The 16,258-nt window shown below is 43.6% G+C and overlaps 1 protein-coding gene across 3 annotated transcripts in view; it reads left to right on the top strand.

Annotated features, from left to right (window-relative positions):
* LOC109867540 (tyrosine-protein phosphatase non-receptor type 4) overlaps positions 1 to 16,258 on the top strand; it is a 97,120-nt gene that overhangs the window by 24,284 nt on the left and 56,578 nt on the right. For all 3 annotated transcript variants that reach the window (XM_020456751.2, XM_031796267.1, XM_020456769.2), the window contains exon 2: positions 8,115 to 8,269. In XM_020456751.2, the coding sequence (XP_020312340.1) occupies positions 8,132 to 8,269 (138 nt within the window). In that variant the 5' untranslated portion in view covers positions 8,115 to 8,131. The remainder of the gene's footprint in view (positions 1 to 8,114; positions 8,270 to 16,258) is intronic.

Genomic DNA, 16,258 nt, shown 5'->3' on the forward strand with positions numbered 1-16,258 from the left:
GTTCTTAGAAACACAGCCTGAAGAACAGAGGGTCAGTTGTGTGTCAGTAATTCACTCTACCCACACCTCCCAGGATTCTCTCAATTTTAGAACCTGGCAGTCATGGAGCCCACAGAGGATGTTTTTGTCCAAATCAAAGCAATGCATCGGCCAGACTTAACTAGTAGCTACCTCCAGCAGCCTGAGCACCTCCTGGGGCCTTTTACAGCTCCTCTAATGAAGAGGCTGATTCACTTACAGCCTATTGATTTCCCTGGAACTCCCTGGCTTGTTCCCTCTGCCTGCTGCCACACCTCTCCTCTGGAGCTAGCGGACTGTGAGCTGCCCGGCTGTTAGCTGCCTATCAGGCCAGGCGTGAGGCATGCTGCCTTGGCTTTAGTTGGCTGCAGTGTTAACCGTCAACGCGTTGCAGGAGCAGCAGGGGGTCTACTCCATGGTGCACCTGGCCTCCCCACTGCGACAGCTGCCAGGCAGGAATGTGCAAGGTCGAGGTGGATGTGGGTGGAAATTCGCAGCGTGTTCAGAACACGACCCCCTAACATTTAAACCTGCTAATGTAAGCACCAAAGAAATCAGGGGAATGTGCTGCTTTAATCAAATGTATGTTTCTGTTTCTCTTTCTGGAAGTCCTGAGTCTAGTGTGATGGGAAAGAGACTAAGTGTCTCCTGTTTTGAACTGCTCCTCCTGAATGATGTGTAACCAGTTTCCACTTTGACTCACATCACGGGATGACTGATCTGTTAATCATGCCGCACTTGGAAATTTAGTGGTTTTAATAAATTAATCATACTGTATTTTTAATTGACCAAGAACCTGTAATAGACTGTAGCCTTGGCCGTTCTGTACCACAATATGTAGCAGATTTAGTTGCAGTGCACGATTACAATGACCGTTGAATAGTTACTGCAGTATGCTGTTAAAATGATGAACTCGGCCCAGGACTAGCATCTTGCTGTCCCATTTTATAGTTAAGTCGGTGTAGAATAATGAATGTTTTGTGAAGGTGTACATGTTTACCAACTATTACTAGCGAATGCATTCTTAGTCTTGTTTTGCTAGTGAGCTGGTTAAAAATAGACAAGCCGTGTGTGTTTCTCAAGCCTGTGGTGTGTGTGTGAAGTAGAGCCATGATCCCAGGCAGAGGTCACAACAGTCAGTCATGTCATAAGACCTCATGAGGACACTGACCGTCCTAATGCTTTAAGTTGAGGAAATAAGTCTGGTGTCACTCAGTCTCAGCTGAGATTCATAGACTTCCTGATGTTAACATCATTTCAACACACTTTTATGATCATGGGATATTGATGGCTCCAACTGTAACACATATCAATGTAAAGGGGCAAAGGCTTCACATATTCATCCTCAACCTTATTTGAATCAATTTACAAGTTAATGTAAACCTTTTGAAATGCCCAGCATGCTCATGCTTTGACAGCTGCACAGTTCATACAGTAGCTTAACAGAAGTGCAGTGTGCTTTCAATTAACTCTGGACTGAGCTGATGGCAAAGCAAATTTTTCCCCATACCGGCAAACACACCAGTCTTAAAAACCTTCACAGCCGGAGCCCTGAAAGCGTCTGGAAATTTAAACGGGTGGGGATCAAAGTTGTTTTGGCCAGAGGAGAAAAGTGTACAATCCTGTGTGCATTAATTTGACAGCTCAACCCCAGGAAGCAGGCCTGTAAAGGTCATGGGGGTTGAGGCTGGCCGGGCAGTGCGACAACGCCATGGCCGCCGCTGGGCTCAGCTAACTGACCTTTGAGCAATGTTTGTGTGCTCAGAATACGTTAAAGCTGATGTTCTTGGAAAGGAATGGAGTTCTCTTGCGTAAAACCCTAAGTTGTAAACTGCACCTTCCGCTCCCCTGTTCTCTCCCCTATACACTATCCCCTAGCCTCCCTCCTGTGGGCTACTGGCCACTCAGCTGTAAGCTAGCCACTGACTCTCACACAGGTTCCAGTGAACACCAGAAACATGTATTACTACAGAAACGTAGGAAATCAAGTTTTTCCAATACAAGCAGTAGACCTCCATCAGGCAACAAACCTCAGACACCACTCCTTAGAGAGCGACCTGAAATACAGTTGAGATACAACTTATTTTCTAAGTGTTTATCTGAGGTAGGGGTGTGAATGTTTTAAGTGTTTCAACGAAATTGGTATCTTCAACATTGTGAAGAAAATCCATGTTAACTGCACTGTGGAAAAACAGTTGTAGTTTTTATCGCAAAACTACCACTAACAGGTCCCCATCATAAATGGAACGATACAAATTGTACAAATACCTAACGCAACAATGCTTTAACTTTCTTAGGAGGAGATATGCATCTTTCAAATGATTTGCCACAGCGCTCCACACATCGTCATTAACTGTTGGAAAAATGGCAGGGTGAGACATACGACAGCAGTGAAAGTCCTGTATGGCAATACTTTAAATGAGAATGTGATGAAATGAAAACTTTGCTTGGTGAAATTGAGTTAGTGGCAGTACAGGTGATGCTTAACCATCTGAAAGGGAGGCACCGTGAGACCCAAACTGTTGCTGGCAGCGTGCACAGGCCCGCAACAGACGCTAGACAGGCTTTTCACGCGAAAGTGCGTTAAGGGACGTACTGATGAAATGCCACCTGATTTTAGAAATGATTGCGGTTGATTTGCAGCCATTGTCAATGGTGGAGGATGTCGGCTTCAATGCGCGCTGATGGCATATCTAGAACCAGACTACAAGATGCCGTGTCCCATGTCGAACAACAGTGACTGCCTGGATGGAGAAGTTGTACTCTGCAAGTACAACGCATGAGCTCTCAAAAACCCGATACGTGGTGTTAAGATTGTTGGACGTCTATGAACAAGCTGTTGTATACGGGTCGCGTTAGAGTTCTGAAATGTTTAAGTGGACCATGAGAATCTGCTTTTTAAACTTGAGTTTTATATTTAAAGTCAAGTGTTTTCTTTGCTTCAGTAGAGTAATCAGGGGTGTGCAACTATAGTTGTCCTTCACAGAAAATAGCCAACTTTTTTAGTGCAACATAGTCTGCAGAAAATAACTTCATGTCATTTGGTAAAAATGAAGTGCAACGGTATTTGGCTAGCAGCGACAAGTAAATGATCTTCAAATGAAGAAGCAAGATCTTTATTTCTGGTTAGGATAAGTAGCTTGCTACATTCTATGATGTTTTGCTTGAAGTTACCTAATGGAGAAAAGTAAGCTACACTGAGAAGAGAAGTACCGGAGAAATGCTACAGATCAGTCCGAGCACTGTCTGCTGATAGAATGCCCTTCTGTGAATTCTCATCCTGAGTGGAGGAGTGCAACTGAAGCCAAACATGAGTCTGATGTCAAGTGGAAATGACAATAAGAAGCATTTTCTTATGAGTTTTATATTTTTCTCTCCCCCAAATGGAAAAACACAGAATTCTGCGTTAACGCGATCCCTGCATAGTGGTTCCTCCTTTTAAAAGTTGCGAGCTTACGCCGCGGGATTTGTGGTTTTGTACGGTACCCTGTGTCACAACCTCATTGCTCCAGACCAGACCTTGAGGTTCAAGGCACGAGGACAGGGGGCACGGGATTGGCCGCAGAGCCGGCACAGAAGACAGACTTGGCCCATGGAAGGGAGTGGAACCCCACACTGGCAACACTTTTTAATGGGCGTTGCACTAATAATGGCGCTGACTAGGGAAACGTTCCCTCTGTTCTGTTCTTAGTCAAACTAAAGAATTTAACAAATAATGGGTTCTTTATGCTTTCATTAATAGAATAATGATAAAAATAGTCTACATTTATTTAGCTATGGATCCATAACGAATTACAATGGGAATAAATATCACTGAATTACAGAAATATCCTCAAAATGTAATTATTGGCGGAGAGTCACTTCATATTTTTCAATATACTGTAGGCCTACCATAGGTGACACGAGTCTCTCTAGTGTTGAGTAATGCTGTTAATAGTGGTGTAGGTCTTATTTAAAGAGCATATTGAAGTGAGCAGCAGTAGGCATTTGCTTCAAATCCTATAACTATTTTAGCATCGTTTCGTGCTTCTCTGAGACAAGCATGGGGACTGGCCTTGATAAATCAATGAGGTTTTTATTTTCACTTAATTTCCATTTGTGTATTAGACTAGAATTAGAAAATTAGGGTGTAGAAATGTTATGCTCATATATACCCTGATGAAGACCGCTAGTCTGTCAACGTTGGTTATTAAATGATTGCCTCTGAGCTCCTAGAGCGGGCGGCTCTCCTTTAATTTTTAAAGTGTTCCACTCCTCTAGCCAAAATTGGTGTGCGTTTCTTTCGCCTCTAGATACCCTTAGTGTGATCTTTATTTAACTAGGCAAGTCAGTTAAGAACAAATTCTTATTTACAAGGACAGCCTACTCCTTCCTCCCCGTCGGGGAATTGAACCCCGGGCTTCTGCATGCCCGCATTCTCTAGTACAGCCACTATTGAAGGCTATCAAATGCTTCTCAAAGATGCCCTCTGGTGGTCAAACTAGCACTAACTAGCATTAATGTTACCAGTGGTTCACACTCAAATAACGTGCCATAGAATTCTGCGGCACCATGCAAGCTGCCCGCAGTACTCAGCAGAGAATCAAAAAACAGCATTAATTACCATAGTTGCTGAGTGGGTGGGGGACAGCAGTAAGGTGAGCGCCGTTTGGTAGCCAGCTGCGGTAGATGGAATTGCATTGCCACCTAGGGGTTATACGCAGGAAAATATCTGCACTGTGAATTCACATGTATTTTTTTTAATCATTTAAATGCAACAAAACACATCTGTTAAACATTTTACATTTGTCACAGCCCTACTTCGAGGAGTTGATGATTTGCATAATGGCCTTGCTTGGGAGTGATGGGCTGAATTTATTCTAAAAGAGTAACATAAACAAACCAAACATTTATCCACAATGGGAGGAGTGGAGACTGGGAGAGCACGACACAACTCTGTGCTATTCGTGTGATTGTAAAAATGTATATTTTTATGAAGGTCTGAGATGATAGCAGTCCGGGACACAAAGTACCTGCTCACTAAGTCAGAAATGGATTCATTGTAGCTTATGTGCTGTCACAATGCCTTCACTGATCTTATTCTGATTGCATAAATAAAACATTTTAGAAGTGTTTTTTTTCAGTTGCTGGTGTCCTGTTACAAATGCCAGCTGGGATATTTGTTTCCATTGCAAGGTGTTTGGTAAAATAATGACACCAACTCAATATGTTTAAGGTCAATAGTGCAACAGTGTTGAATGTCCTCCAAAAACAATGACCAGAAAACAAACTGCTTACCTTCATCATAAATATGGCTATCCTGGGACTAGGATTTGTAGTGTTGTCCTTTTTGCTGAAATGAAATGAGGCGTAACAGTGCTCTCCAGTTTGGTGTTGCTGTTGTGTTGAATGTGGTTGTTTTACACCAGCCTATAGAATAGGCCTAACCTATGGATTGGACATGGGAACAGACCTTAAGTGATATTCATCAGTCAAGGATAATTTATTCACTATGCGGCCAGTGGAAGTGTGTGTCACCAGGAGTCCAGGGAAGCTTGTGGTAGAGTGAGGGTATGGATATTGTCCTCATAGCTACAAACAGTGGCATTTCCCTACTAACATTGTATGGTTTTACCCCAGGCATCCAACATAATAGGTGGTGTCTGGCTATCCAGAAAGTCAATGGTCAAATGCAACCTACAACCCCTGAACACCCTTTCTATGAAACAAGCATTCTTCCCACTCTGTTGTCTGTGAGCCCATTCTCTGTGATGTCCTAGATACTAGTACAGCAAACCTGTAGTGTTGTTTTTTTCTTCTACTCAACCAAGGGAGGGTAGTCCCATGCTGTTTTCTCAAACAAGCCTCAATTCTTAATTGTATTGTCATCCTTGAGTTGTCACATAGCTGGCGATCTTGGCAGGAATTCTCTTCTAACACCACTCTCCAACTGTCTTTCGATCACCCCACATGAAGATGAAACGCAAGTCTCTACATCTGTAATTGACCCAATTTTGGCGAACAGTGTACAGTATACTACTACACGTTACTGTAGCAGGGAGGAAAGGATATCTTCAGATTCCTCTTCGCTTTTCTACTATCCTCTGGTCTGCATTGTGACTGACCTAAGCTTTGGGATGCATCCCAAATGGTAACCAATTTCCTATATAGTGCACTACTTTTGACCAAAGCCCACAGGCCTCTGTTCAAAAGTAGTCCACTATAAAGGGAAAGGGTTGCCATTTGGGACGCAACCTGAGTATTTGTTGTGAGGACACATACTGTACCTTTCCAATGGGTGTAACTGTGGAGAGGGTTTTGGCCGGTGGAGGTTTGGGAAGATGGGGACAGAGACGGGAGCTGCTTGGACGTCTGTTTGTTATAAGCCGAGAGCATCGGAGGAGCCCACTGGGGTCATTAGGCTTGACACACACACACACACGTCAGCCCAGGCCCAGTGTTCGGAAGCTCTGCTGACTGGAGGAAGCAATAATGGAAGCATTCTTGCGGAGTGATCCCGGCTGAGCGGCCAGCCGACCTGCTGGATCGCTAACTCACTGGCTTTGTTCTCCTCTCATTGGGATGGGATGTGGAGACTAATTACGCTATTATTATATACACACACACTGCTTTTGATTTAGAACTGAAATAGTTTGTGAGAAGTGTGATGTATTTGGTATACAGTTTTTATATTGTCATCGTGAGTAGTTTTACTCTCTTATTACAGCTGGTAACCTTTGCGTACGTTGGAATGATAAAAAAACAACAAACAGCTTTTTGGCTCATGGTTGTCTTAGTCTCCACAGCCTAGCTGAGAGGCTGAAGGGAACAGCTCGCAGCTGTGTGTCACTGAGCTGCGGTGAAGGCGCTTCCTCATGACTTCACCTCATCGCTGCCCGGCGTACCCGCTCCATCCACTCGATGTAGAGCCCCACATGTATGACACCAGGGTTGTGAGGGCAAACACAGCCGCTGCATGCCTGGGAGTCTGCCAGTTAGAGATGACATGTTTTCACATTGCTGACACTGCTCGTTTGATGTCAACTACAGTGAACATGATTCAACTTGACTCTGGGAGATATTGAAGATGTGATGTTTGAAAGGTATTCTTAATTTTATTTATTATTATACATGTGCATCTTATCAGATTCCTCTTCCCATACCGTATGCGTGACTAGTGAGCTGTTAGTAATCGCCCCCCAGGGCCTTTCTTAAACACTAAGATAATATTTTCCAAGTACTGTATCTCCTGTCCTAAGAGCACTTTTGCCATCACTGCATTAGCATACGCCTGAAGACATTCATTTAGCATTTGTCATTTTAGCAGGCTCTCTTATCCATAGCGACTTAGTTATTCATCAACTACCCATCAGACAATACCCAGAACCTCTATATGACAGGTTAAAGACATATCTGGGAGTTGTAGAAAGAGATGGACAATGTGGTATTAATCCGGGAGAGCTGGTACCCCCTTATAGGAGATTTTACATTCCCAGAAATACTAAGTACATTAGGGCAGCAGGCAACGTATGTTCGTGGAACAAGTGCTCTCGTGACTCTCCACGGCACACTTGATTTGGTCCCTGGGGTCCCCTGCTATGTCTGTTCAACTCAGCACTTCTGCACACACAGGCAATCTCCTCCCATTCAAATTCATCATCGGTGATGCCTCCTGATATTTTGTGACAACCACTCAAAGGCAAGGAAAAGCCTTCCATATGGATCCATCAGGTTTAAATGAAGGTGCCTTGACCTCCGTTGCTGCAGTGTAGCCGATCCCTAGAGGTGCAATTCTGTCGGAGTTCACATGGAGTTATACTCAGCATGTAGACTGCTGTACTCCCTATTCATTTTAATTCTTGTCAGATGGAGCACTTGTTGCCCCCTCTGCGTGTGAAGGCTTGTTAGCGTAGTGCTGATGTCAGTAGTACTGTATGATAGACTTTGCGGCCCTCTAACTCATTCCCAAAAGAATGCATTTCAGAACTGTCATTCTGTATGAGTGTTGCCAGACCGACTTGACAAGATAAGTGTACCTGTCAACTCTACAGTAATCTGTGCATTGGCCAGGTTGTCAATGTCCACTTCCTTAGTCTCTCTCTCTGTTTCTGTTGCAGACCCTGGTTGGACCGTAATGACCGCACGCTTCCGGTTGCCTGCTGGCAGATCTTACAATGTCCGGGCGTCGGAGCTGGCACGCGACAGCCAGCACACGGAGGTGGTCTGCAACATACTTCTCTTGGACAACACCGTCCAATCCTTCAAAGTTAACGTAAGTATCACAACAAACTCTAGTATATTCATGTTTGTGTACAGTATGTTCCTGATCCACTGTAATGTGTTAACCATGTTGAAAGCACTAAATGGCCATGTCCCAGAGTAGTACAGTATTGCAGCCCTACTCTACACACAAACTCTGGCTCTCCAACTATCGAACACTGTCCTCTTGCGGTGGTAGATCTTTCAGGGCTATTTTGGCGCCAAGATTGTGCAACTCTCCCCTATAAAATTTCCAGGACTGTTAGACCACAACATGTTCTTAATCTAAGATGAAAATGACCCCCAGCTGTTCCTGACACCCTCTACAGGGTGGAGAAGGATGGGGGTTTAGGCCAGGGCTGCAGCCCTAGCTCCTCTCACCATGAAATGCCTGACATTCCTACTCAGAGGAGCCTCCCCAAGTGCTGCCCATTTCAAGTACATACTCGCTCACAGGCAGCATCTTTCTAGCTACACATACACACTACACACACTTGGGTGCCAATCAGGGACAGTAAATCATAGTGTTCACTGTCTTGATTGCAACACCATTGTTTTCCCTCCCGATAGAGAGCAGTTGCTGCTAGGTTATTTGAGCGCGGCAGCCAGCCACAGAGAAAATGTTCACCACAGGACATTTCTCTCGATGTTGTCATTGTTCAGAAAGATGGCCACAGAATCATATTTAATGTCAGGGGGAATATAAAAGCGGTTGCACAAAGTCACATGTTATATAATAGTTATTATGGAACTGAGTTAAGTTTTTTATTTATTTTTATAATCTCCATCTGTTTCCCCGGTAGCCCAGCTTTAACAGGAGCTCATGACTGGTCTTGGCCGAGCAGCTTAATGAATCAAACTCAACTTTCCTGATTTCCTCCCTCAGTTTCACAGCGATTTGTACTGTGCGGTTCCTGGAAACCCAGCCGTCCCTGGCGTAACGAGTTGAATTGATCAGATTTAACCAAGCCTTGTTGTGACTTACATAGATCTTTTGAATGTGAGTGGAAATTCATAATCCAAGATGGAGAGTTGAGAGCAAGAGAAGGGAGGAGGAGAGAGGGGGATGAAGGGGATAGTAAGGAAGGGCCTGAGTGATTGTTGGTGTCAGACAGGTCAATGTAAATATTCTCATTCCTGGTTGTCTGGGTGGGTGTAAAGTGGGGAAAGCTAGGGTATGTGCTTAACTATACGCTCATGCATGCATACATTGTGAGGTGCTTTCTGGACAAGCTTAAAAGGGTGTGCGAGCATGGTGTTGTGTATCGGGTGTGAGTGTGACGCTCGACTGTGTGTGTAGCCCCATGCCATATCCTCAGCCCCTGGCCTCCCACTTTAGAACTCCCCACCCAGGGGACCACTCAGAGACTCCTCTCCCTGCCTGCCCCCTTCTCTCCCTGCCGGCTTGTGTCCAGGTTTAAAGTTCTGTCACTGCGACGGATTTCCGTCCTATGGATTCTGGAGAGTTCATTTAAAAATGCTGCTTTGGAGATGAGACTGATACAGAATTGTCTGTTCTATGAAATAAATTCCCAAATAATTGTTTTTGCAAAAAGACTTACGCTGTGTGCACTGAACTGACAGTGATGTTGAGATGAAGGGATTTAAATTAGAGGTTGACCGATTAATCGGTCTGGCCGATTTAATTAGGGCCGAGTTCAAGTTTTCATAACAATCGGAAATCGGTATTTTTGGGCGCCAATTTTTTTTAAATATAATTTTTTATTTATTTGTTAAATATTTTTTATACTTATTTAATTAGGCAAGTCAGTTGAGAACACATTCTTATTTTCAATGACGCCCTAGGAACGGTGGGTTAACTGCCTCGTTCAGGCGCAGAAGGACAGATTTTCACCTTGTCAGCTCGGGGATCCAATCTTGCAACCTTACAGTTAACTAGTCCAACGCATTAACGACCTGCCTCTCTCTCGTTGCACTCCACAAGGAGACTGCCTGTTACGCAAATGCAGTAAGCCAAGGTAAGTTGCTAGCTAGCATTAAACTTATCTTATCAAAAACAATCGATCATAATCACTAGTTAACTACACATGGTTGACGATATTACTAGATATTATCTAGCGTATCCTGCGTTGCATATAATCTGACTGAGCATACAAGTATCTGACTGAGCGGTGGTAGGCAGAAGCAGGCGCGTAAACATTCATTCAAACAGCACTTTAGTGCGTTTTGCCAGCAGCTCTTTGTTGTGCGTCAAGCATTGCGCTGTTTATGACTTCAAGCCTATCAACTCCCGAGATGATGCTTGTGTAACTGAAGTGAAATGGCTAGCTAGTTAGCGCGCTAATAGCGTTTCAAACATCACTTGCTCTGAGCCTGCTTGTAGTTGTTCCCCTTGCTCTGCATGGGTAACGCTGCTTCGATGGTGGCTGTTGTCGTTGTGTTGCTGGTTCAAGCCCAGGGAGGAGCGTGGAGCGGGACGGAAGCTATACTGTTACACTGGCAATACTAAAGTGCCTATAAGAACATCCAATAGTGAAAGGTTAATGAAATACAATGCCACAATTCACTCATGCTGCCAAACATGTCCTTGTAAAACTGACCATCCTACCGATCCTCGACTTCGGCGACGTCATTTACAAAATAGCCTCCAATACCCTACTCAACAAATTGGATGCAGTCTATCAGAGTGCCATCCGTTTTGTCACCAAAGCCCCATATACTAACCACCACTGCGACCTGTACGCTCTCGTTGGCTGGGCCTCGCTTCATACTCGTCGCCAAACCCACTGGCTCCATGTCATCTACAAGACCCTGCTAGGTAAAGTCCCCCCTTATCTCACCTCGCTGGTCACCATAGCAGCACCCACCTGTAGCACGCGCTCCAGCAGGTATATCTCTCTGGTCACCCCCAAAACCAATTCTTACTTTGGCCGCCTCGCCTTCCAGTTCTCTGCTGCCAATGACTGGAACGAACTGCAACAATCTTTGAAACTGGAAACGCTTATCCCACTCACTAGCTTTAAGCACCAGCTGTCAGAACAGCTCACAGCTCACAGATTACTGCACCTGTACATAGCCCATCTATAATTTAGCCCAAACAACTACCCCTCCCCCTACTGTATTTAATTATTTATTTTGCTCCTTTGCCCCCCTTTATTTCTCTCTACTTTGCACATTCTTCCACTGCAAATCTACCATTCCAGTGTTTTACTTGCTATATTGTATTTACTTCGCCACCATGGCCTCTTTTGCCTTTACCTCATCTCACCTCATTTGCTCACATCGTATATAGACTTATTTTTCTACTGTATTATTGACTGTTTGTTTTACTCCATGTGTGTCGTTGTATCTGTCGAACTGCTTTGCTTTATCTTGGCCAGGTCGCAATTGTAAATGAGAACTTGTTCTCAACTTGCCTACCTGGTTAAATAAAGATTAAATAAATAAATACATTTTAAAAAGTAGAGCAAAACACAATTTTGTGTGACTCAAAATGGGTCAAAAGTCTACAAAGATCTAGAATAAAGGTGTTGTGCATTTCAGTTAAAATAACTCCCATGTTTATATCCCAGGACAAATTAGCTAGCAACAAACAGCAAGCTAGCTAAATGTCCATGAATGTTTTTGTGTATTTTTACCTGACACCCAAATTTTAATATGGTTGGTTCAGAGTTGGTTTTGTGATATTTCAACCAGCGTGTCCTAATTGTCTCTGGTGTGGATGGACAAAATCAGTATGTGGACACATTCTCATGCCTGGTTTTGTCAGCATGTAAGGCTGTACCTGCTTTACGTTAGTTTTAAGTGGCCAAGTAGGCACTGTGGCTCTTTGATCATAATCTAGGTCCTACCAGAGTGGTCAACCATCAAAAACTTTGAGTACATCCATCCTACAACATTTTAACATAGAACAGCTATTTCCATCATTCAGCTGACAGTAGCAGCCAATGTGTGGTGTTCAATGTAGGCATACATACCATGAGACTTTTGAAATGAACCTCTTTATCCACTTGTTCCTCAGTCATGGTGACTGAAAATGTTGTTTGATGCAAGAAACCACTTTGCAAAATACGATTCATTATTATTCCCATACCATTATTAGAGAATCAGACAAATTATGCTACGCTCTGCCTATTAGCTACTTAGCTTATTCAAGACGTCTTAAAATACAACACTGCCCCTTTTAAGACAAACTTGACTTGCTTTTCAAAGTTGGCTAGAAATGCATACATTTTGTGCTCTTTTTGGAAGCAACCACTCAACCATTTGACTAGAAATGAGCTATAACATGGTTAATAACGCACTAACTAGCAAATTTTATGAACAAATATGCACATGTGGCTACATGTAGCTTTCGCTTTGATCTCAAAACATCTATTCGCAACTGCTCATACTGTAGCCTTAACACAGTCTAGTTCAAGATGAATGGCACATCCATTTGGCAGTGGCTATTCCCATATAGGCCTACTTCAGCTCTGATTGGTTATGGGGCACCGGTCTATGGAGAGTGTGGGCCTGAGTCGTGCCTGTCCTACTCCGATGTGCTCTGCCTACAACAAAATCTCTGGCAAAGTTAGTTTTGTATACTATGTCTTGCATAGTTTTTGTTAAGGTATGCTACATTGAAAGTGGCTAATGTGTTGATTCGATCACAATTCCCACAGTAGAGTGAAATGTTTGCTAGTGTTAACTAAAGGGGAAAACTGCTTCTCTGCAAGGCTGTCCGAGAGTTGCGTGTGTACAGTTTAGAGAGAACATTGTCCAAAAGTTCATCTGACTTGGTAAGTAGTTAAAGGGCCTCCTTGACAAAATCCCAAACTAATTATAATTTCCCCTTAAAAGCATGGTCATTACTTTTTTACATGAAAGGTGAGGTTAACTTGGCCCCCGACAATAGATCAGAGAGCGACAATCAAGCTGATTTTCTACCCGTGTATCTGTTTTCTGCTGCTCCTGGACAAGCTGCCTCATGTCTTTCCACATTTCCCTCATTCCTCCAGGCTTAGGTTCTAGCAGTGCCCCAAGCCTCTTTTTAAAGACTTTACTAGAGATCCGTTTAGCTTTATGTCTTATGATTGCAACCATGTACAGTATGTTTAAATGTGAATACTATATTGTGTTTATGTTCATATTTGTTTTCTCATACACAGTCTTCTGTGCATTGACACCACATCTACTTTTGAGATCTTTCATTCAGACCCCTGGCCTGCATTGACCCTAACATTCCCCCTCTCCTCCCTCGCTAATCCAGTCCTCACAATCTCAGGCGCTGGCTCACAGATAGAAGTGTGACGATTGAAGATCAGCACAAGACTGCCTAGTCGTTCACCCCCCCACTCACCCAGTCTTCAGTATGGATCTCAGAGTAGGCCCATTGCCATTCTCCTCCACAGATGGGCTAGCCCTCTAGTCAAGTTCTCTCAAGTTGCCTCCCAGATAACTGAAGTATCTTTCAAGACATGTGTTAATCTAACTTTCCCATTCATTCTAATTACCTCAGTGTCCACCCAGTCTTAAGATAACAACATTGAGACAAGAAACGTCAGCAAGTTAACTAGCATGCAATGAGAAGATAAGAGTCGTGTAAATTAACCTCCTTCCCATGCTTCAGAGTGCTGTCCTATCAACGTGTGAGTGTGCGTTTGTTTGGCTGCATTTGCACATTTGTCCTGAGGCTTTTAGAAAGCCAGCGAGGAGGAGACGGCAGCCTGAGAGCTTGCTAGAGTAACACAAAAGAAAGGGCCCACATCCAGTCAGAACAACCACTTCAGACAGTCAAGGAGCAGCAAATAACACAGAAGTAAAGCATTGGAATAGATTAGGAAATGTCACAATTCCATGCTGGCTGAAAATTATTTTCATGATGTGAAATTTAGGCTCCAAAATCCACAGTCCTCTACTCTCGGCAGTGGGTACTTTTTTAAAAGAATAACCGACAATGACCGATTATTTTACCAAGGTTTTGTCTTGGCGCAACTAGCCTACAGCTGAACATTTTGGTTTTCTGTAAGCCTGTGAGAGACCATTTCCGTGGTGCCTAGCCTATTGGTTGTAAAAGCACAACAATCACACAGTTAATTGGTCTCCATACTACACACCGAGCATTGAGTCAGCTGTGTGAATGTTGAATTCCATGCTGCTACAGTACCCAAGATATATGTCAGAGACAGTCACATCCCCCAGTGTGATGTGGAGATGGTGTGTGACTGTTTGCCCTCCATGCGACGTCTGGCTCAGGTTTCCATGCATAACTTTACCAGTGTTTTGTTCTCAAGAGACATCTGATTGGCCCACTGGCGAGGGTACCAGGGCACAGGCCCCGGGGGAATCCTAGACTGTCAGGTGGTGCTCCTCACCGCCGCCGCTGCCCCTCTCCTCCTTCTCCCACTACACCTCCCACTACCTTTTATTATGAATCATCTTCGTATTAACTCTCATATCAGCTCTAGAAGCAACGGCAGCGTTATCTTTCTTGGGAATTTGAAGAGCTCCTTGTTTGGCTTGTTTTCTGTCTAGATTAGAACATGAGAGGAGTAGAGATGCTGAGTAAGGGTTGACGGGTTCACATACCAGTACTCTTTATTGAAAGTATTTAGACCATGATTTATCGTCACTTAGTTGAAGGGAAAAGTATTTTATATCATATTGTACAACAGCTGATAAAACGAACACTGTAAAAGTGATTAGTATTCTTTCCTGTTACTTGCTGGTTGAAAATACAATCTTCGCAGGACTTTCTAATCAGCAGGGTTGCATGGGTGTGAATTTTGGCTTTTCGTTGTGATACACCGATACGGTAAATTTGTTAATAGACCAATAGGAAGCGTTCCAGGTTGGATAAATTAAATATTTAAGGGGACTATAAAAAGTCACCATCACTCTGCGGTCTTTGTCTCCCTCTCATTCAGATCACTTGATTATATTGACCTGGTGATTTAGAAAGCTGAAGTCACCCCCAGCTCACAGGGACCTACTAATCCCGCAGTGGCTAACACAGCAGGGTCAGTGCCAGCCAGAGGGAGAGAGAGGTGTCGCCCTCTGGTATCCTCTAGCCAGGGTTGAGCGTGTAATTGACAGTCAACAGCCAAGAGCTGCCAGTCTGCTGCCTGGAACTGGGGACTGGGGCTGTGACATGGACCCAACAAACTCTGCAGTCTCTCAGCTGAGACTGCAGCTCTGTGTCAACACCACCACCATCCACTCACTGGCACAACACTGCTGTGATGTGAGTCTCAGGCGAAGCAGGGGGAGGAGAGGGCAGAAGGGAGACAAGTGGTTGTCACTGTCCCTAATGGGACTGAGCCAAAGTAGACAGACAGTGCAACCACTCCGGCCTGGCTGTCATGGAGACTTGTTGCATGTGGATTTAACTTCGAGACGCGAACACAGTCTGACACCCCCCTCAAATCTATGCATAGTCACTTTACCCCTACCTACATGTACTAATTACCTCGACTAACCCGTACCCCTGTATATAGCCTTCGTTATTTTGTTACTTTATTTTTTTACTTTTAATTTATTTTGATGTTTTTTTTAAACTTGAACTGCATTGTTGGTTAAGAGCTTGTAACTAATAATTTCACGGTATGGTCTACCTACACCTGTTGTATTTGGCACGTGACAAATAAAATTTGATTTGACATACACTACCGGTCCAAGGTTTTCTAAAAGCTACTCATTCAAGGGGTTTTCATTATTTGTACTATTTTCTACATTGTAGAATAGTAGTGAAGACATCACAAATATGAAATAACACATGTAATCATGTAGTAACCAAAACTGTTAACCTCTAGTGACACCCCATCCTGTGAACGGGACCGTTGTCATCATCTGACACTAATTAGCATAACGCAACGCACATCTTCCTAGAAAATATTCCTATTCATGAAAATCACAAGTGAAATATATTGGAACACAGCTTAGCCTTTTGTTAATCACCCTGTCATCTCAGATTTTCAATTTTCAAAATATGCTTTACAGCCAACGCTAGACAAGCATTTGTGTAAGTTTATCATAGCCTAGCATAGCATTATGCCTGGCT

Source organism: Oncorhynchus kisutch, linkage group LG2 (genome assembly GCF_002021735.2).
Source record: "Oncorhynchus kisutch isolate 150728-3 linkage group LG2, Okis_V2, whole genome shotgun sequence".
Lineage (NCBI taxonomy): Eukaryota > Metazoa > Chordata > Actinopteri > Salmoniformes > Salmonidae > Oncorhynchus > Oncorhynchus kisutch.